Raw genomic sequence first — 18979 nt, forward strand, 5'->3', positions numbered from 1 at the left:
CTTAACCGGTCATGCCAAACAATAAGATTTTCATTAAACCTTCTAGTTTATTATAAGCATTTTATCTTCTAGATAATGCATGTAATCTCTAAAATACTTTTCTTGCCTTGGGTAATAGTAATACTTATGATTTCAAAGTATTTTTCGCATATTGTCTCAACATGATTACTTTTCAAATCCTCAAGATTTGCTTTGTCATATGAGTGAATAAACTCATTTTGGGTGTGAACATAATCTTATATTTGTTCCATCACCTCTGTATGTGGGATTCATGAATTCTCCCCCTCGAGATGATGATACTTCATGTCTATCAATCTCGATTTGAATTCCACTTTGTAATCAATAACATTCTCAAATTAGGTAATATATTATATCTTAAACCCTTTTAACTTTGAGACTAATTGGGAGATTATAACACATAATTATCAAATTATGTTCTCATATGCAATAGTATATATACTCTTCAAGAGTTTTCAATACTTTTTCTACTACTTATTATTGTAGTAGAATAGTGGAAATTGTCTCTCACTAACTTCTTTCATCATCATCATATATAGATGAGATAAGTACCTCATATACTTATTATTCACTTATAGTGGAGATAATAGTCGACTTAACCGCGACCTTATATATATATATATCATATCCACAATTATAACTACTTTTATAGCAACTTGATTATCATTGATGTGACATTTTGCTTTTTCTTTGCATAAAGTCATATTCAGTTCAATGAGTAGACCAAGCCAATAGGATGTGATTTACATCGACATCTCATATTTTTACATAGTCACCAAAAATAAGATTATAATGTTTTAAAAATAAATTTGTCACTATATTGTGTCTACAGGACAACAATATATATATATATATATATATTTTTTTTTTTTTGACAAGTAAATTATGTATTTTCTAATATCTTTCCAACAATGATATTATCTTCTATTATAATCTTGGTTATAAGTGGAATTAAGTTGTTTGTATATATTCTCTTATACACTTTTAGTTATTTACTTTCTTTAGATTATTCTAAAGAACTAATGAATTTTTATGGTCATATACTTAAGACTTAAACCTTCTCAAAGAAGTGATGCCAAGAAAACATAATCAATAATTATTATTAAGTAATTTGTTACTAAATTTCCAATGTATTTACCAAAGAAGGTTGGAGGCATGATTTAAAATATTTCAGCATAATATTATATCTAATTTTAATTAGATTTAAATTTGTGATTAGACAAATAAAGTAAATCACAAACATTATAAACAATCATATAAATGAATGTTAAATGCATATTAAGCATAATTTCTTTATATATATATATATATATCTACATATATTTCTTTTTGAAAACGTTTTATTATAAAATAGTATATATGTATATATACTTTTTTTTTCTTTTATAACGTTTTTTTTCTCTAAAGATTTTATTATAAAATCTAATATATTTTATCAAAAAAATATAAATTTTATATATATCATTTTTTTTTTCAAATCCAAGTAATTCCAAAGAAATACTAAGTTCTTCTATTTATACCAAATAAAAGAGTACTTATCTTTTAGTCCCAAAGATTGTCAAAGAAGATCTGAAACGAGGATGAAGTCCGTGAAGAAAATTATTTGTCGAACAATTTGCTCAGTCCATACCAAGTCCTTCGCTTCAAAATAATAGGAAATGTTTATTAAATACTAGATCAAAATCATTGGTAATTGGAACGATGACATATATAATCAATTAATAATTGATGCAACGATTTATACATGGCCTGGCGCCTGGTAAAGCAGTAAAACATCAACGAGTTTACAAATCACATAATAATCTTCGGTTTAAGAGAACTAACCGAACTAAAGGATGAAGCATGACAATATTGACTAAACAAATTGAGTCAAACAAGAGGGCATAATTACGAAACGAAGTGATCATCTATCAATAACTACTAACAAGCAGATGACCTTAAAACGAAATTAAGCATGAACCTTAATTATAAGCATGTGTCGATTGAAAACAATATACAATAATGTTGGTGTGGGATTTAGCACCCACGACATACAGATCTAAACCGAAGGTAAACCAAATAGACTTTGCACATTAACTAAACTGAGGGATCCCCTTTTGGGCTAGCTAAACGGGCCTATAAGCAGAAGCCCGGCAAAGTCACTTGACCGACTTCCGAGACTGCCCCCTAAGCCCAACTTGATCATCAAAAGAGGAAATTTACCATATTTGAAGATCAGAGATTTAAGGAAAATAGACTTATTTTATAATCAATGTATTCATATAAATAGAGAGATATCCTCTGATTGTAAAGGATCCAGGAATTAATACAAAAAAATTTAAGTTCTTTTTTAAGAAAACTCTATTTTCTTCTTCAAGAAATCATAACCCCTCTTTGTTTTCTAACTTTAATCCATTATTTTAGAAAAAGTTCTTAAGTGAATTTGTTCCCCACTCAAACAAATTTATTGTGTGAATTCTAGATTCAACAAATAATAAGATACATATGAGCCAATCGATTCTAAGGAACGAGGTTACTTATCTCGATTGAAAACAGAGATTAACCTCACGAAACCAAGTTTATGGTTTAAAGCAATAGAATTTGAAGCAAATAAAATAAGGAGAGAATGAATTATATAACGAACACGTGTTTCTCTAATCTCTACTATACATGTCGATATTTAATTACTACGGAGATATGGTGATGGTAATACAAAGCAATAAAATTATGATAGATAAATTCAAAGCAATAAAATTATGTAAACAAATCAATAATTTTATCGATCTATTATACTAGAAGACAAAAGCATAAGATCTTAAATATTTAAGCATAACTAGATTGAATCATGACAAAATACTTATCTTTATAATAGACCGTATGTTTGGTGTGATCGGAGAACGGAAACAAACACATCGGCTTGAGTTTGATAGATTTTTTTTTTTCTTTTTGTTTAAGATGGCTAGAGTTATTAAAAATAAAAGTTTAGGAAATTATTTTTTTGTATTATTCTTCTGTTCCATATGATATAATATATATATATATAGGGATATATATTAGGGTTCGCCCATTTTCCCACCAATCCACCATATATCACTTTCAACCAAAAACAGTATTCCACGATTAAATTATGATCTTTTTTTTCTGGTAAAACAGTAGGAAACATCTCCATCCAACTGCTTTTATGTGGGAACTGATTTGTTTTCTTAAAGTATCTCACAAGTCACAATGATTTAGTGAATTCATTTTTTATATATTCCCAAAAAATGAATGTGGAATCCATACAAAATCAAAAGTAAAAAAGAAAAAAAAAACAAATATCAAACGAAAGATTTTTTGGAAAACTAAGACTGTATATGACAAAAATCTCAATCCAAACTGATGCTGTACCAAATCATACACACTCGATTAGATTTACGTTAAATATTATTTCAATAAACCGAAATCCCAAAATTGAAACTCAAATTGTAGTGAGTCAGTAGAGGGGATGATGCTACGTGAACTTTTTCTCTGAGTTCCTCCACAGCTTGCATTAGGCTATAAGCCTATAATTTGGATGTATAGGCTAATTAGTTAGTTTATACATAAAAGTACATCCAGTAATTAGTTAGTGCTACGTCATAAGGATTATAATTAAAATATTTAAACAGTCCTTGGTTGAGAACAAAAAAACTTATTAGGTATTTGTAAGGTATTTAAGTAAAATGTAAGTGTGTACCAAAACCATCATTTCCTACTTCAGAATATATGTTCAGCAAAACCAGTTCAGAGATTGTGTGAGCTTCAAATTTGCCGATCTTGAAATGGAGCTTCCTGTGACGTATATTCTTTTTTATTTTTGGTCGATATAAACAGCATCAACGTCATCAAGTTCTAGTAGTTTCTGCATAAGCTCTTTGTTCAATTCCATGGCCTCATCATCGACCTGCAGCAACAACAAACAACAATCCCAAGTAATCTCTATGTAAGTGTATTTCATTTGAGATAGATATCTCAATTGCCACTTCCAACTTTGGTTATGTTGCATATGCAATCTATAACGTATTTAACAAGTTAAAAGAGGATAACTGTATGTTGACAACAACAAGATTAGAATCGACAAGTAGTATTAGACATGACGGAAAGGGTATGGCACAGAGGTTAGTTACAGTACAGAGCGGAAATTCACTACCTCAACTGTTGTCAGAGGAAGCAGTTCAGAGCCATTGTCAGGCTCGAAGTTCACTCCTTCATCACGTAGCTTTGATAGTATCGTTGAGTAGTTCTCAGATGAAGTTACAATTTTGTAGTACCTGAACAGATAGAGAGAGAAAAGAAACATATGAAACAAAAGTATACTTATGAGTTATCTAGGGATCATCTAATCACACCCATTTAATGTTGCAAGAAGGATTTCTTGTTTCAAACCGCATGGTATAAAAACTTTTACTGTAATTAGCTGTTTATTAAAAGAAAATGCACTAGGTCTACCCTCTGTCACTTAATTACTTTTCAGATTCAATCTTGGAAGAAACTGCTAACACGTTTCAAGAAGTGTCTATTTCAAACTTCAACACAACTTAGGTTTCATCATCAACAAAAAACAATAAACATAATACTGACAACAGGAAGAAAAGAAATGCGGAGAAACTCGGGTTTTTAAAGAGATTTGGATGTATTATATTATGTATACCTTTCTTCCCTATCTTCATCAGTATCATCTTCATAAATTGGGGGCTCAATAACATCCTCTGCTCCAGCATCTATAGCAATCATAAGGAGCTGATCTTTGTCAGCTTCAGTGACCTTAATATTCACTACCCTAACTCGTCTAAACTTGAACATGACAGATCCTGAATCAGCCATTTTCCCCCCATAATCCTTAACAACCGATCTTATAGCTGCCACTGATCGATTAATTTTGTCTGTTAAGACCTCGACTACCATACTAACTCCACCATAGCCATATACCTAAAGCATAGGACAAAAAAAAAAAATTCACATTCATCATATCTTACAAATGGACCCAAAAGAAATGACAAGGAACTGACATTTTAGTATTGCAAAAGAAATCGTTAAACTGAACTAGGTACTGAGGTAGTGCTAGGTTCCGTAACCATACTTGGCCAGATTAGAATAATGATCTAAAACCAATTCATACGTTTTAAATTACCAGGCCATATCTCAACCTTACTAGGATGATTCACCATAATGGCCCCACTTGCAAACATAAAACTAGAATTGAAGCTCAGGATCTAACCTCGTATATCTTCTCTATAAAAGCTTCTTGCCCTTTCTCAGAAGCCCTTTTAATATTACGCTCCACAATGTCCTTCGGTACATCCAGTTCCTTAGCTTTGTCAAGTATAGTAGCTAGAGTGGTATTTGAAACTGGGTTTGGACCCCCTTTCTTGACACTGCATGATGATAAACCCACACATGATTCCTATTGTCATAGGCATAAGTCCACAACAAAGTAAGAAGTTGAATCCAAAAATCTCAAGAGCCTCTATATCCACAACTACTGTTCAAGTTTTACTTAACAAACAACAACAACATAAAAGATACAACATTGGTAATAATGTCGAAGACTTACGCAGATACAACCTCCTTGCCAATTCTACAGTATAGCTTCGCCTTCTTTGAATCTTGAGCCCCCTGTATACACCAATAACTTCAATCTCAGAGTTCTTAAAATACAATATTTGTCCAGAAAAAAGTAATTTTTTTTTGTGTTGTGCCGTGTAATATGTGATTTTCATATACAAAAGCAACCACAGGTTTCATGAACATATTGATATTTACTCTCTGATTTTGATACTACACTAGCAGTAGACACTTTGACTAAAGGCTTCACAATATAAACATATGATGAATTAGATATCTTATGTCAAGATTGACATAAACCTGCAAATTAAACTCTTTGCTTGTCCGTATAAACCCATGATCAAACCTACTCATTCTCTGAGGCATTTCATCAAACACATGGTTGGCATCAACAATAACGAGCTCTAGACTCATCAAAACAACTCAATTGTTAATTCCTCCTAGTAATAACAGTGAAGCAGGACCTCTAATCATTCAAATTGGAACTTGAATTGTCATATGACCAAAGCTAAGAAAGAACCTACAAACACATAATAGGGCATAAATAACGAACCTTTCGGCCAGCGATTTTGGAAGAGCGACGACCCATACATAGAGGAGTTGAAATCGAAATCTTTCTGAGTTGAAGCTTGCGACAGTTCTGGTCATCTGATTGATGACGCGGCGCTGTGAAATGCGAAGTTGTGGTGTGAGGGGAGATTGAGGAAAGAGAGGAGAAAGAGTTGGTCTTGGTAAGAAGACGATGGTTAGTGGAGTTGAGAATGGATCTAGAAGAGAGGCCATTGGAGAATCTGAGTAGGAGTGCTCTCATGGAGCAATGGGAGGCCATAGTCTTTGAGTGTGGATGGATGGACTTAGAAGACAGGGAATTAGAGTAATCCAGCCCGATGCAATTTTTCCTATTATTTTATGCTTTCATTCGTGTTTTAGAAATCGACTAGCGCCTAGTAAGAAAATTGGAAATTAAACGAGAATTAATCGGTTACTAGTTTTAGAATTATTTTATTAAATTAATAATTAAATACAAAAATATAGTATTAAATATATAAATAATTTATTTTATGTTAAAAAAAATATCAAATAAAATATAAAACTATAGTATTGTCTTTAAAATTACGGTAAACACATAAAAACATAATTAAAAAAGAAAATTTTGTGATTTTTATTAAAATTTTATACATTAGTTATTGTAAAACTTCATAAACTCTTAATTTAAATGTCTAAATAACAAAAATATATATATTTGATTTATTTGACTTCAAAAATAATCGGTATATATAAAACTAAGCGGGAAGTAATCGGATTAGACATGTTATAATCAAATTAGACGAACATAATTGAATAATTGATGCTAGGCGGAGATTAGTCATTAATCGAGGCAGAGAGGATGAGCCTAGGAATTTTGCGGGGCGTAATCGGTGCTAGGCGGGGATTTTTAAAACAGGGGCTCTCATCATGGTAACTTTATTTTAAGCTATTTTTATTTATTTATTTTGAAACAAAAGGTGCATTAGGATTTACAGATTTACGGAAGTTGGGACGGACGAATCCATCTGCGAATTAAATCGTTTTTTATATATTATTCGTTAAGTATATACTCTATAGTGGTGTGGTAAAAATAAAAATAAAAAGAAAATGCTACAAACTAATTCTGGACTGCTTTTACCTATAAATAGAATTGCTTTTACGGTTTTACTTATCATATTAAAAATAGAATGTTACTAAATCACTGATGAATTTACCCGTTCTGACTGTTGTCACCATTCAATTTCGATTAATTTTTATTTTAGATCAAAATTAAAATTAAAGATGTATATTGTTACAGCTGTTGAAGCAGACAAATTAGTAATTGTGACAGACAAATCTATTTAGGGATTAAACGGATTTGTCCACGTCTACCGTCGTAACTATTTACACACTAAATTTGTATTAGTGCTTAATAAATGATTTATTGGATTATATCTTAGGATAAGTGAATATTGAGTAAAGCGTTAATATTTTTGCTTGGAAAGGTTGAGATTGTGGTTTTGACTTTGATGTTAAAGCCGTGTGACCCTCACAAAAACCCATCCTTCCCTTTACAAAAAACCCAATCTTCTTCTCCGAGAGTGTGAGTGAGAGAGAAGAAGGACGAGGATGGGGCACGCCACGACTCTCTCTCAATTCCTCATCCTCTCTACCTCAAGGTTCTCTCGTCTCGGGTCTCGCACTAGATTCCTCACTAAACCCACCCCTCTCTCCGGCTCTTTCTCTCCCATTCAGGTCACCGGACAAGGTTTCCGATGCTGTTGCTCTGCCGCCGCCACAGAGGACACTTCTCCTTCTGTCAAGTATAAAAATCTTGCCTTTACCTTACCTGCTTGCTCCTAGTTGCAATTGCTATAGGTCTGCATTCTCTGTTAGAAATTATTGATTCAGTTTTTGTCTACTTTGATTCTCCTCATGGCAGGAAACGTGTGGTCTCTGGAGTTCAGCCGACGGGATCAATTCACTTAGGAAACTATCTCGGAGCTATCAAAAATTGGGTCGCTCTTCAGGTTCTTTCTCTTTTCTCTAGTCAGTCAGATAAGCATTACCATTTGCAACATTCATCAAATTTAGATACTATGTTGTAAAGTTGAAGGCTTTTTTAACAAATGGATTCAGTTTATTGTAAAGTTAAGGACTTTAGGAAAAGGATTCAGTTATTATCTTTTCTGGTTGCTACAAAATTTATCTTTCTCTCTTTGTTTCAGGCGTCTTGTGTTTATATTTTTGCAGGATACGTATGAGACACTCTTTTTCATCGTAGACCTTCACGCGGTATAAATTGTCTACCTTTCAAAAGTTTGTTTGGGTATTATTTCTCTTGCAGCCTTTATTTATATCGTTCTTAATCTATGTAGATAACACTTCCATATGATACACAACAACTAGGAAAGGCAACTAGGGATACTGCAGCACTTTATCTAGCATGTGGTATTGACGTTTCTAAGGCTTCTGTATTTGTGCAATCTCACGTCCGCTCTCATCAGGAGTTAATGTGGCTTTTATGTGCATCCACACCTATTGGTTGGCTACAGAAAATGATTCAGTTCAAAGAGAAATCACGCAAAGAGGTGCGTATATGGTTGCTTCTTGGTCTATAACATTTATTTTATTTGCATCATTATGTGCTTCAAATAACTAAAAGGGATACCTGCCTAAAACTTTTTAAAGGTTTGTTTTGATTTCTTAATGTTACTAGTTATAAAAGATATGCAATCTTCTAATGTTGGGCATAGGAACAGGCAAAACATAGTCAACTTAGTCTTTTTTGCTGCAAAGAGCTGTGTCTTTTAATGTGATAGTAATATACATACAGGATTCTGTTTACTAATTTCATTTTCATCCTTTCTTGGCAGGGGGGTGAGAACGCCAGTGCCGCTTTGTTAATTTATCCTGATCTGATGGCTGCAGATATCCTATTGTATCAGGTGATGCTTTAAAATAATGAGTGTGATCTACAACTTTAAAATAAAGAAGAAACACTGGTAAAATAACGATCTTATATAGCTAAGCTCATGCCAGAGTTTTTCGGCCAACTGTCTTTGGGATTGTTTCGTTGTTCAGTAAAAAAGAGCATGTAAATACCTGCTTGTTTATTGCATGTGAGATAACCAATTTGTGATTTGCTTAATTCTTATACTCTGCCGCATCCCACTGTAGTCCGATTTTGTCCCTGTTGGTGAGGACCAGAAGCAACACCTAGAACTTGCCCGCGAAATTGCACAGCGTATGAATAATCTATATGGTGGAAGGAAGTGGAAGAAGCTCGGAGGGTATTATATTTTACTCTGTGCAGTTAGTATGTTGACTATACCATTTAAACAAGTCTTTATGATCTATAATTTCCCCTTCATTCGTATTTCCTCATCCATATAACATTGTTGGATTTCATTTCCAGGCGTGGTGGCTCGCTCTTTAAGGTGAAATTTTCCAAAGGCTTTTTTTCTATTCTCTTTGTGTGGCTTTGTGGGTTTATCTCTGGTTGTTAATCATATTCAAATTTATCTTGTTTGTAGATACCAGAACCACTCATACCACAAGCTGGAGCCCGTGTAATGTCTCTTACTGATGGTCTTTCCAAGGTAAAATGTTATCATTCACAGCTACTGTAAGGTTTCATGTCATTGATTTTTCTTTCTGCATTCAGCAGTTGCATCGCCATAGGTAAAATAAATGAAAAATTGGAGAAGGTGAACATAATTCATAAACTCTACTGAAAAAAATATATTGAGGTTAACCCTTCATATTCTTTAACATCTGAGAGACTTTTACTACTAGCTAGCCTGTTTCTTTTTAAGTTTCTAGATAAGTTAAAGGATTTACACACTTCTGAGTTCTGAGGTTTGCATCCCTAAGTGGTCTGAATAGATTTTGTCGACTTCAGAGGATCATATGAACCAATACAAATTTTGGGCTTTGCTTATTGCTGTAGTCAAATGATTTAGAGGAATTTCCTACTTGTTTCTGAGGTCTTACTGTCATGTAATTTTGTAGATGTCCAAGTCTGCACCTTCTGATCAGTCCCGGATCAATCTCCTTGACTCAAAAGATGTAAGTAAAATGAAGTCACTGATCTGTAATTCTTTTGAAACAGCAGTTTCTCATTGAGCATGAATATGGTACACCGTTCACCATTTCCATGAACGTTTGAGGCGTCTTAATTTTTCTTTTTGACAGCCGCTGCAACAATTTACAATGCCATACAACTCACAACATATTACTCATGTGCCATATGTTCTTAGAGCACATAAAATTATACTTGCCCGGTGATTCATAATGAACACAACGCATTCTTTGTTGAATTCTGTGTCATGTTTGTTGTATGTGTTCTTCTGCTACTAAATCCATTTCTCATCCCTCCTTTTGAAAACTGTGTAGTTGATTGCAGGCAAAATAAAACGGTGCAAGACAGACTCATTTGCAGGGTGAGTGCTAGTTATGTCGTTTAAAATTTCCTTGCAATTGAGAAATCTATATTAAAACTTTCTGTTTCTTGCTGTGTTAACAGCCTTGAGTTTGACAATGCTGAGAGACCTGAATGCAACAATCTCCTTTCAGTATATCAGATTGTTTCGGGCAAGACGAAAGAGGTATGGAAAAAGAGATAATGTCATTTACTCTAAAGATTTTGGTTACAGAGATGATTTCACATGTCATTTACTCACGGAGTGAACACTTTTTTAATCGGTTGCAGGAAGTGAAGGAGGAATGCAAAGATTTGAGCTGGGGTACATTTAAGCCTCTCCTTGCAGATGCTTTGATCGAACATCTTAGTCCAATCCAGGTCTGTGAAGCCAATTTAACCAATCCAATGTCTTCCTTCGAGTTTGTACCATTTTATCTCATGAAATCGTTGAAAGAAAAATGGAGATGTTAGAAGGGCATGTCATATGCATTAGTTATGAAATATTTGCTTTTGTATATGTTTCCGTGTCAGGCCCGTTATCAGGAGATAACAGCTGAACCAGAGTATTTGGACAAAGTATTATCAGAAGGTGCGGACAGAGCGACGGAGTTAGGGGATGTTACAATGCGCAATGTGTACCAAGCTATGGGTTTCTACCCGAGGTGGAGATAGTGCCAATTGATATTTGTGGTCGGCCGTTTTTGAAGTAACAAGAAAAGAGTTACATTTGCGAAATATTTGTTGATTCTTGAGTTTTGATCATTTTTACTTTTTGCAATTACCTTGATCTGTCAAAGTTTATCACACTATGTGATAACCCTATTGATCAACCTTTGCTCAAAACAGATTGCTGCACTCACTATAATTTTCCTCCTTTAGTTCGTATGTATCCACTTTGGCTTTTAGGCTTACAAAAAGCGTCCACCAATAAAAATTAACTGTGTTACACTTCCACAATTTGTTACAGAATCAATACCAGAGAATTCGTTCATCAGTTGAGTGACCAGTTCAATTTTCTAAAGTCACAGTTACTTGCATAAACCAGAGAAAGGGCATATATTCAGATACAATTTGGTGAATAGGGTTGGGTCAAACACGTCCTTCATTAAAAGTCATTATAGATCCATAGATAAAAAAACATTCTTCTATATATCACCTCACCAGACTGAATTACTTAACGAGCAGCAACTAGAAAGCAGGCGATAATTTATGCATAGAGTCGTATAACATTGAAAGATCCCAAATGTCAATACAGAAACAAGAGTGAAGTAACCTGAATAGGCAGACAGATACATTAATTCAGTTGCCCTATTCTATAGTGATCTCACTGGCTTCTTCGAAATCTTGCATCTTTCAGACAAAAGCACAGCTCCGCATCTTACCTGGAGCATTGTATCGAGCAATGCTTGTCTTTTGCATCCCACACTCATTATTTAAGCTCACTCTTCGCAGAGTTTGGTTTTTGGATACTCACAATACCACCATATTCAACAAACACATCATTTAAAAAATTGTTACCATTTTTTCTTTTCCTTTCTTCTTTATTTTTTTCTTTTCCTTTCTAAGCGTCTAGTATTCATAATTAGGTGCACTTACCAATAGTGTCGAGTTCTGAAGCTGTCGTCCAAAGCAAACACTAGGTTGCTCTGATTCTTGTTATTTATTTTTGTGTTTTTTCTTTTACTTTTTCTTGACTTCCGGTTGTCGTTGCAATTGCGGAGACCTCTCTCACACTATGGACTTCAAGCTCAACCTCTTGCTGCTATAAAAAGTACCAAAACAAGAGTAAAAAGAGATCATGATTGGCAAAAGGCAGAAATGGGTTGCAAAAACACATGCCTCATCATTGCATTCTGCAAAGATTCTGACCTAGCTCTTGCTTCCAGCTTCCCCATCCCGCTGAACAGAGGATTTGACTAAGGCACAATAAAATTTACAAGTAGAGAAGTCAGAAGTGATCTGGGAAGAGAAAAGAACCTAGTTTCAAAAGACAATAAAAAGTATGCAATAATACAAACCAGCCACCAAACGCAGAAAATAAAACTACAGACAAAAACCCCTGTAAGGCTGTAACAACCCATAATTACTATGCCCAGCACAATCAAGACATATTTGCCAATTTGTTACGGTTCTTATACCATAATCATCGAACAGGAAAAACTAACCTCATGATCAAAATTCCGCCCACAGTATCCATTCAGCAAAACACCATCAGTAATTTCTCCCGACTTGGTTTCCATCTCAACTTCATAAACATCTTCTTCTAGATTTTGTTGCCTTGGAAGATGTTGAGTGTCAGTGTCATTGATTGATTCAGAGCCCATATCACAAGTTATTTCTTTATTCAGCCCACCTTCACACGCTAGCACAGCACCAGGGTCAGGTCTTACATGTTTTCCTACAGGCCTAGCCAGGTCATGATAACCTTGAACTAGAGTTTTATCATCTACTTCCAAGAATTGCTCGCTACCAGAGTTATGCTCATTTTGAGAATACTCTATAAGTTCAGTGGTTTTACTGATAATTTTTTCAGTCTCAACTTCCACAATAGGAAGACTTCTAACACTGCAAACAAGATCTCCAGTTACTAAGCATTCAGCTCTAGAACCTGGCACAATGCCAATCTGAGGAGTCCCACCAGAAGTGATAGCACTGCTGTCAGGAGAAACTACACCCACACTATGTGGACTACGAGATGCACGCTTCTCATATTTCTCTGGCCTGGTATCCATAGTTTCATTATCGTTCTTTCTCTTCGCATATCTCTCAACAGAGTTGGACAAAGAACCAACGCCCTCCTCACCAGGTACTCTGCATTGTTGATTATGGTGCCTTGGTTGACGAGGCCTTTTATATCCATTTGGGAAAACAAAAGATGGAAGCTGTCGTCTTCGAACATGAAAAACATACACATCCATCCCAGGTCTCCAAAACATATACATGTTTACCTCTTGCCTGAACTCGTCCACTGTTCCACGTATATCAAACTGCTGACATTCTTGGCCACCAAATCCGTCTGCCCTCTGCAAGCCCATGAAAAAGGCACAATGTCGAAACTGCTTGGAAGTGTCCACATACTCATTTGGTTGAGGGTGGCACATTAACATCCCATTTGTGTCTCGTTCTATCTGTATTAATAGATAAAAAAGAGAAGAAGAACCCTTAATTATTTATATTACGTAAAAAATGGAGAACACACTGAAGACAGGGAAGGTACCTCTTCAACATCAAATTAACATAAGGATATTTATCTACCTTCAAGGTCAGCTGCCTGAACCGTGACTCCACCCAACCTTTCCACGCCAGTAAATCTTCGGCATCTGCAGCTAGTACATCAACCTGAAGGTAGTTTTTATATGCCTCAAAGAACATATATTGCTCAAATAAGGACCTCCAGTGTTGTTTATTTAACTCAATCTCCTGCATATAAAATTACTTAGCAACAGGATTCTGGATAAAGTGTTCATAACAAGATCAGGGGTTTTGCTCCCTAACCTGACAGATCGTGTTACCAAACTGGAATTGCTCTGTCATAACACGAAGAGTGCTTTGAGATACATTGTAACTAGAATTCATGCATGGGTACGCAGGAGTTATTATTGGCATAAGATGATAACGGTCACGATGATTTTTTCGTGGGTCCCAGACAGGAAAGCCAAGCTCATCTTCTTCTATTGTACAAAGCATGACTGGATTTGGCCAGCGCCATTGTGTATATACTCTAAAAAATCGAGAAACCAACATACTAGGAATAGCATTTGGATAAAGTTGGCACAGGCGTGCAACCAGAAGTGCCCAGTTTACACCACCAAGAAATCCAGTAACCTGCTCAATATAACAGAGATTATAAGAGCTTTTATCTAAACATATTTTCAACAGATGTAATATTCAGAAAGACACCACCTTACATTTGAATAGACCCCACGCTTTTTAGCCCAGTACTTTAGGCATCTTAATGTTGTCCGGAAGTGCTACATTTGCACATAACATCAGAGATGACTTACATGATTTGTTAGTTTATAACAAAAAAAAAAGAACTGGCATACAACGACTTTACCTCAGAATTTGGAACGAGTTTAAGAATCTGATCAGCAACCCTACAACCATTAAGACTCCGGACAGTTTGTTCATCCACGTCACACAGCACAGAAGAGTTGGAGATATCCAGATCCTGTTAATAAATCGAATCCAGAAAAACATGGGACCTGATTCAGCAAAACTTATAAAATTTGGCGAGAACTCAGCTCAGTACTCATATATAAATCAAGCCTGGTGGTGCTAATATGGCAGTCGCCCATCACCATGTTCACTAAGGCTAACAATATCTAAAAAGAAGTTTCTTTCAGATCTCAACCACCATTGGAGGACGTCTATGAAACTAAATGTGACAAGATGCAATACACGCACTAAAAACCACCAAACGAAGTCCAAAAAAAAATAGAGGTATCATAACCCCCTAGGTTTCAGCAGAAACTGAAAAAGGCTATACTGATGTTACCTGTGGGACAACTAGAAGCGATATGCTAGCATACAGAAGATCAATTGATATTCCTTGAAACTTGAATTTCATAACTGGGACATGGGCATCAGTAACAGGTTGAAGCTCAGTCACTTCTTCCATTTCAGCCAATATACCACGCAAGATAATGAAGAAATCCTCCTGTAAAATTAAACTGGTGGCAACTAAACAACATACCAGACGTTTACATCAGTAAGACGTGATTCAGTAGTTACCTCTCTGTTAACATAAGATGGGCCAACACACAAAGTATCAATATCAGACCCAGGTCCGTGTACCTGCAAGTCAACAATTCAAATAAGCCATAACCTTTCAACAAACAGATAAGATGCAATTGAACTTTTTTTATGTTAAACTTAAAAAGCACTTACTCCAAGTCGGTAAGATCCAAAAGTGAAAATGACAGCATTAGCATCCTCCACCATCTGATCTGTATAGCCTCTCTGCCGAGTTAACTGTTTCACCCAGTGTTTTACAATCTATACAAGACGTTTAAGGAATAAGTTATGTTAGATGGAAAAAGCTAGTATTGTAAACAAAACTGGACCATCATGGAAACACCATTACAACATCGAAAACAAAAGCAGCTAAAACAGAGTAAAACATCAAACCGCCTATATGTCATTATGAGTTGGCATGGCCATTCAGATAAAAGCCAATAGACATAGAAGGCTAAGACTACACAATTACCAATCATTTTGAAAAGCTGCTAATATAATATTAACCACATAGAACTCTAAGCATTATCAAAGCGCTGAATCACCTGATCAATGCGCACCAGAACTTCCTCTCTTCGCATAGTTTCTTCTCTGTTCTCATAGAGCCCCTCGTCAACCAGGAACTTCCGAAACAGACCCCAAAAAAAAAAAAAAAAAAAATCAGCAAAAACGTATGTTACCTGGAAACAGTTTGTCATCGGAAAAACAAAAGAAAAAAAAAAACACAAAAGCTACCTTCTCCAGTTCGAAATTACGCTTAACATCAGCCGCACAAGGACCAGCAACGGAAAGTGGTTTCGTGATTCCATAGCTCTTAAGAATAGCTTTTACCTCTGGTGGAGAGGAACCAGAACCATCGTCGGTGCGTTGTTGAGTACTCACCATGACAAAACGCGTAAACACCAGGGAAACCCTAAGCGTTATTAACCAAGCACAACAACAACAACAGCACCTGATTAAGCACACAGATCATGATCATTTCGGAATCTAACGGAAGAAGTCAAGGAATCATGGCGGAAGGAGAAGAAAGGTGGCAAAAGAGGAAAAAAAAAAAAAAGGGGAGCGAGAAAAGCTCAAAAACGAGAAATCGAAAACCCTAAATCGAAGGATATGAAAAGGCCCTCGACTAGAAATTTCAAAGGAGAGTCAAAGAATGAGGAATTAAATAATAAACGGATTAAAATCGATTTGACCAGTTCAAAGGAGGGAGATGGATGGACGAAGCTAGTTTATTCGTGTATTGGTTAGTGGAATTTAACTGATTTTATAAATTTCATGTAAAAGTAAGTTCATGTAATACATAAAATCTTTCATCTCTATCATAAAATCTTTCGGTTCTATCATATTAAATGTATTTTATTATATGTACGGATGAAAATATGTATATTCATATACATAAATACATTAAATTAGTTGTACAGTTTAAAATATATGTATTATTTTCTGTACACTTAATAAACTGTATGAATTACATTTGTATATTTTATAAGTTGTACAGAGAAAAATTTATGAAATTTATTTTACATAATAAAAACAAATTGTCAAACAAACCGGATATCAAATAATATATGCAAAAATATATAATTTTTTATACCTAAAATAAATTTATATTGATTAGTATTTATTTATTAGATTCAAGGGATAATGTAATAAATCATGAAAATATTTAATTTTAATAGCATACTTGTAAATAAAAGGATTTTTTAGGGTCAGAAATTAATGTAAATAATAGTGAATAGTGATTATTTTGTAAATTATAAATAGTAAATGTACTAAATTGCCAACTATGTTTCAAAAATATACTAGATTGCCAAAATTCTCAAAAAATACTTATTAGTTTTAGTCCATAATTAATTTGAGAGAAAAAGTGAATTAATTTGTTTTGGAAACTAATAATTATTTAAAATAATTTATTAATCTAATATTAATTTACATTTTTTTCTTTTAGTGAATAATTTGAAAATGATTTTAAGGCCAATAACATTTCATGTATTTTTTACCCAAAAAATTTGTAAAAATAAAATCAATCGATCTAAGAAATTTACTCTTAATAGGAAATTTAAAAATGACTTTAAGGCCAATAACCTATAGGTACTCTTCCCTTAATATCGATAAAATCAATCGATCTAAGAAACTCTGATTCATATGCGTAAAGAAGTAAGGCGACGAGAGCAAGCATCACGACTTGCTTCGTTCAAAAGAGGCGTAAACAACTCAAGAACTATAGTCTTATTAGGGTTTATCATTTCCGGTGTTGTTTCAAAGAGAGACTTCCAAAAGTGCAAAATCTTGGACTCTATAGCTTCTCTCGCAAACCCATTCGCCTTTGATACATCCTTGACATAACTCAAATTCTCCTCTAGCTTCTTAAGCTCTTGTTTGTATCGTTCAACACCAGAAGGTTTCACTAGACCACCAGTTTTGAGAACCGAAACAATCCGAGCCAAAACTCTGACTCCAAAAGCAAAATAATAGGAGGACATTTTGAACTGGTCCCATTGGATTGATTTGCCACCATCCTGATAAACTCCATTCTTGGGTTTGATATATGTTTCAAACACATACTGAATAACACGGAACACTCTTCCTACCACCGGACCGTCAAAGTTTCTCTTCCCACCATACTTGAATAGCCAATAACAGAAGACTAACATAGAACGTATGTCATCAGATAATAGGAACATTGCTTCAGCCAGAAAGAGAGAGAGCTCAACTCCTAGTCGTACAGCCTCCTCTTTCTGCTCCTGCTTCTGCTTCTCTTTCGTCCTGCACAATTTGTTTTTCACTTTGTAACCGTACCCGAGTAAGAAAATATTTTTCTAGAGGAAATAATGAAAATCACTAACCCTATTGTGTACGGAGAATATCTAGACTTTGGTAATTTCTTGTTGTGACGGAGAACTCGGTCAGTCATGGACATCGATTGCAATTGGTTCGTGATGTCAGACATGTCAAAGGAACTCATCGGAAAAGACTCCTGATGCAATTTTTGTGGGCTTGCCAATGCATAAAGATAAAGAAACAACTCATAGTCAAAAGATCAGTTGCAAATTATATGCTTAACGCATTTAGTTGTTTGTATGGGGGCAACATAGAGAAGAACCCTAGATGGTAACCTTAGCCTTCAATTTGAAACAAGATAGAAAACCCTAAATCGTAACTTTAGCCTTCAATTTGAAACTGCTTAAATCCAAATTCAGAAAACCAAACAAAAAAACAAAAATCATGGAAAGAGAAGAACTAGGCACTGACCTCATCACCTCATCATCGTATAGTGTAGACCTAAAAATATCTGATCTTTTTTAATTTTTAGGGAGTTTTTAAGAAACTTGAAAACTGAATATTATAGGAATTTAAAAACTATTTTATCATAAAAAATTGCTAGAGTATATCTATTTATATATCTAAACATTATTTTAAATTAAAATTAATTTAAAATAATATCAATTAAATTTGTAATTAATGAAAAATTAAAGAATATGCGTTGCATGATCGGACATGATTACCGTAATATGGCGTTCTACTCAGACTGCACTGATTTGGTGAAGATGGTGTCTTCGCCACACGACTGGCCGGCGTTCTCGACATATCTCGCCGATATCAAGATGGACAGGGAGGAGTTCTCTTTTTTTTCCTTATCTTTAATTCCTAGAAATGCAAATGTAAAAGCGGATCTCTTGGCACGCTATGCGCGCACATCTCCGTATAATATTCTGTATATAAACATTG

The 18979-nt window shown here is 34.6% G+C and overlaps 4 protein-coding genes across 9 annotated transcripts; 1 reads left to right on the top strand and 3 right to left on the bottom strand.

Annotated features, from left to right (window-relative positions):
- Positions 1 to 3619: 3619 nt before the first annotated feature.
- On the bottom strand, positions 3620 to 6521 carry LOC104752221 (putative transcriptional regulatory protein At2g25830). The gene is made up of 6 exons (XM_010419059.2): positions 6134 to 6521; positions 5570 to 5631; positions 5234 to 5390; positions 4667 to 4944; positions 4166 to 4286; positions 3620 to 3919 (listed from the first exon to the last, which is right to left on the bottom strand). The coding sequence occupies exons 1-6, from the start codon at positions 6407 to 6409 to the stop codon at positions 3827 to 3829; spliced, it is 987 nt and encodes a 328-aa protein (XP_010417361.1). The 5' UTR covers positions 6410 to 6521; the 3' UTR covers positions 3620 to 3826.
- A 1029-nt stretch (positions 6522 to 7550) lies between these two features.
- LOC104703114 (tryptophan--tRNA ligase, chloroplastic/mitochondrial-like) lies at positions 7551 to 11356 on the top strand. 2 transcript variants are annotated; one of them, XM_010419060.3, is made up of 13 exons: positions 7551 to 7910; positions 8030 to 8117; positions 8341 to 8382; positions 8466 to 8678; positions 8964 to 9035; positions 9268 to 9380; positions 9506 to 9527; positions 9624 to 9689; positions 10102 to 10158; positions 10486 to 10532; positions 10616 to 10697; positions 10802 to 10891; positions 11045 to 11356. In XM_010419060.3, the coding sequence occupies exons 1-13, from the start codon at positions 7717 to 7719 to the stop codon at positions 11183 to 11185; spliced, it is 1227 nt and encodes a 408-aa protein (XP_010417362.2). In that variant the 5' UTR covers positions 7551 to 7716; the 3' UTR covers positions 11186 to 11356. The 2 variants fall into 2 exon arrangements, 1 of the variants encoding a protein (XP_010417362.2); XR_015562561.1 differs by having other exon boundaries at positions 7571 to 7910; positions 9268 to 9406.
- A 363-nt stretch (positions 11357 to 11719) lies between these two features.
- On the bottom strand, positions 11720 to 16525 carry LOC104703115 (nuclear poly(A) polymerase 2-like). 5 transcript variants are annotated; one of them, XR_015562560.1, is made up of 12 exons: positions 15986 to 16525; positions 15796 to 15873; positions 15404 to 15511; positions 15248 to 15310; positions 15012 to 15173; positions 14571 to 14684; positions 14422 to 14484; positions 14009 to 14338; positions 13769 to 13933; positions 12679 to 13637; positions 12383 to 12429; positions 11720 to 12275 (listed from the first exon to the last, which is right to left on the bottom strand). XR_015562560.1 is itself a non-coding variant. In XM_019227960.2 (12 exons), exons 1-12 carry the CDS (start codon positions 16133 to 16135, stop codon positions 12242 to 12244), a joined length of 2274 nt encoding a protein of 757 aa, XP_019083505.1. In that variant the 5' UTR covers positions 16136 to 16525; the 3' UTR covers positions 11720 to 12241. The 5 variants fall into 5 exon arrangements, 2 of the variants coding, with proteins under 2 accessions (XP_019083505.1, XP_010417364.1); XR_015562558.1 differs by having other exon boundaries at positions 12679 to 13641; positions 13731 to 13933; XM_019227960.2 differs by having other exon boundaries at positions 11720 to 12272; positions 12679 to 13641.
- An 866-nt stretch (positions 16526 to 17391) lies between these two features.
- Positions 17392 to 18185, bottom strand: LOC104705051 (uncharacterized). Its single transcript, XM_087459731.1, has 2 exons — positions 18093 to 18185; positions 17392 to 18006 (listed from the first exon to the last, which is right to left on the bottom strand). The coding sequence occupies exons 1-2, from the start codon at positions 18168 to 18170 to the stop codon at positions 17392 to 17394; spliced, it is 693 nt and encodes a 230-aa protein (XP_087315857.1). The 5' UTR covers positions 18171 to 18185.
- Positions 18186 to 18979: the final 794 nt, after the last annotated feature.

The sequence above is a fragment of the Camelina sativa genome, chromosome 7, assembly GCF_030686135.1.
Source record: "Camelina sativa cultivar CO46 ecotype springtype chromosome 7, ASM3068613v1".
Taxonomy (NCBI): Eukaryota; Viridiplantae; Streptophyta; class Magnoliopsida; order Brassicales; family Brassicaceae; genus Camelina; species Camelina sativa.

Coding starts and splice junctions, on each gene's coding strand:
- LOC104752221 (XM_010419059.2), bottom strand. CDS start 6,409: ATGGCCTCCCATTGCTCCATGAGAGCACTCCTACTCAGATTCTCCAAT. Junction 5,391..5,569: donor GGCAAGGAGGTTGTATCTGC/GTAAGTCTTCGA, acceptor ATCATCATGCAG/TGTCAAGAAAGGGGGTCCAA. Junction 4,945..5,233: donor TTATAGAGAAGATATACGAG/GTTAGATCCTGA, acceptor CCTATGCTTTAG/GTATATGGCTATGGTGGAGT.
- LOC104703114 (XM_010419060.3), top strand. CDS start 7,717: ATGGGGCACGCCACGACTCTCTCTCAATTCCTCATCCTCTCTACCTCA. Junction 7,911..8,029: donor GACACTTCTCCTTCTGTCAA/GTATAAAAATCT, acceptor TCCTCATGGCAG/GAAACGTGTGGTCTCTGGAG. Junction 8,383..8,465: donor TCATCGTAGACCTTCACGCG/GTATAAATTGTC, acceptor TAATCTATGTAG/ATAACACTTCCATATGATAC.
- LOC104703115 (XM_010419062.3), bottom strand. CDS start 16,135: ATGGTGAGTACTCAACAACGCACCGACGATGGTTCTGGTTCCTCTCCA. Junction 14,685..15,011: donor CGCTTCTAGTTGTCCCACAG/GTAACATCAGTA, acceptor ATTTATTAACAG/GATCTGGATATCTCCAACTC. Junction 13,934..14,008: donor TTGGTAACACGATCTGTCAG/GTTAGGGAGCAA, acceptor TTTTATATGCAG/GAGATTGAGTTAAATAAACA.
- LOC104705051 (XM_087459731.1), bottom strand. CDS start 18,170: ATGTCCATGACTGACCGAGTTCTCCGTCACAACAAGAAATTACCAAAG. Junction 18,007..18,092: donor CTCCGTACACAATAGGGTTA/GTGATTTTCATT, acceptor AGGACGAAAGAG/AAGCAGAAGCAGGAGCAGAA.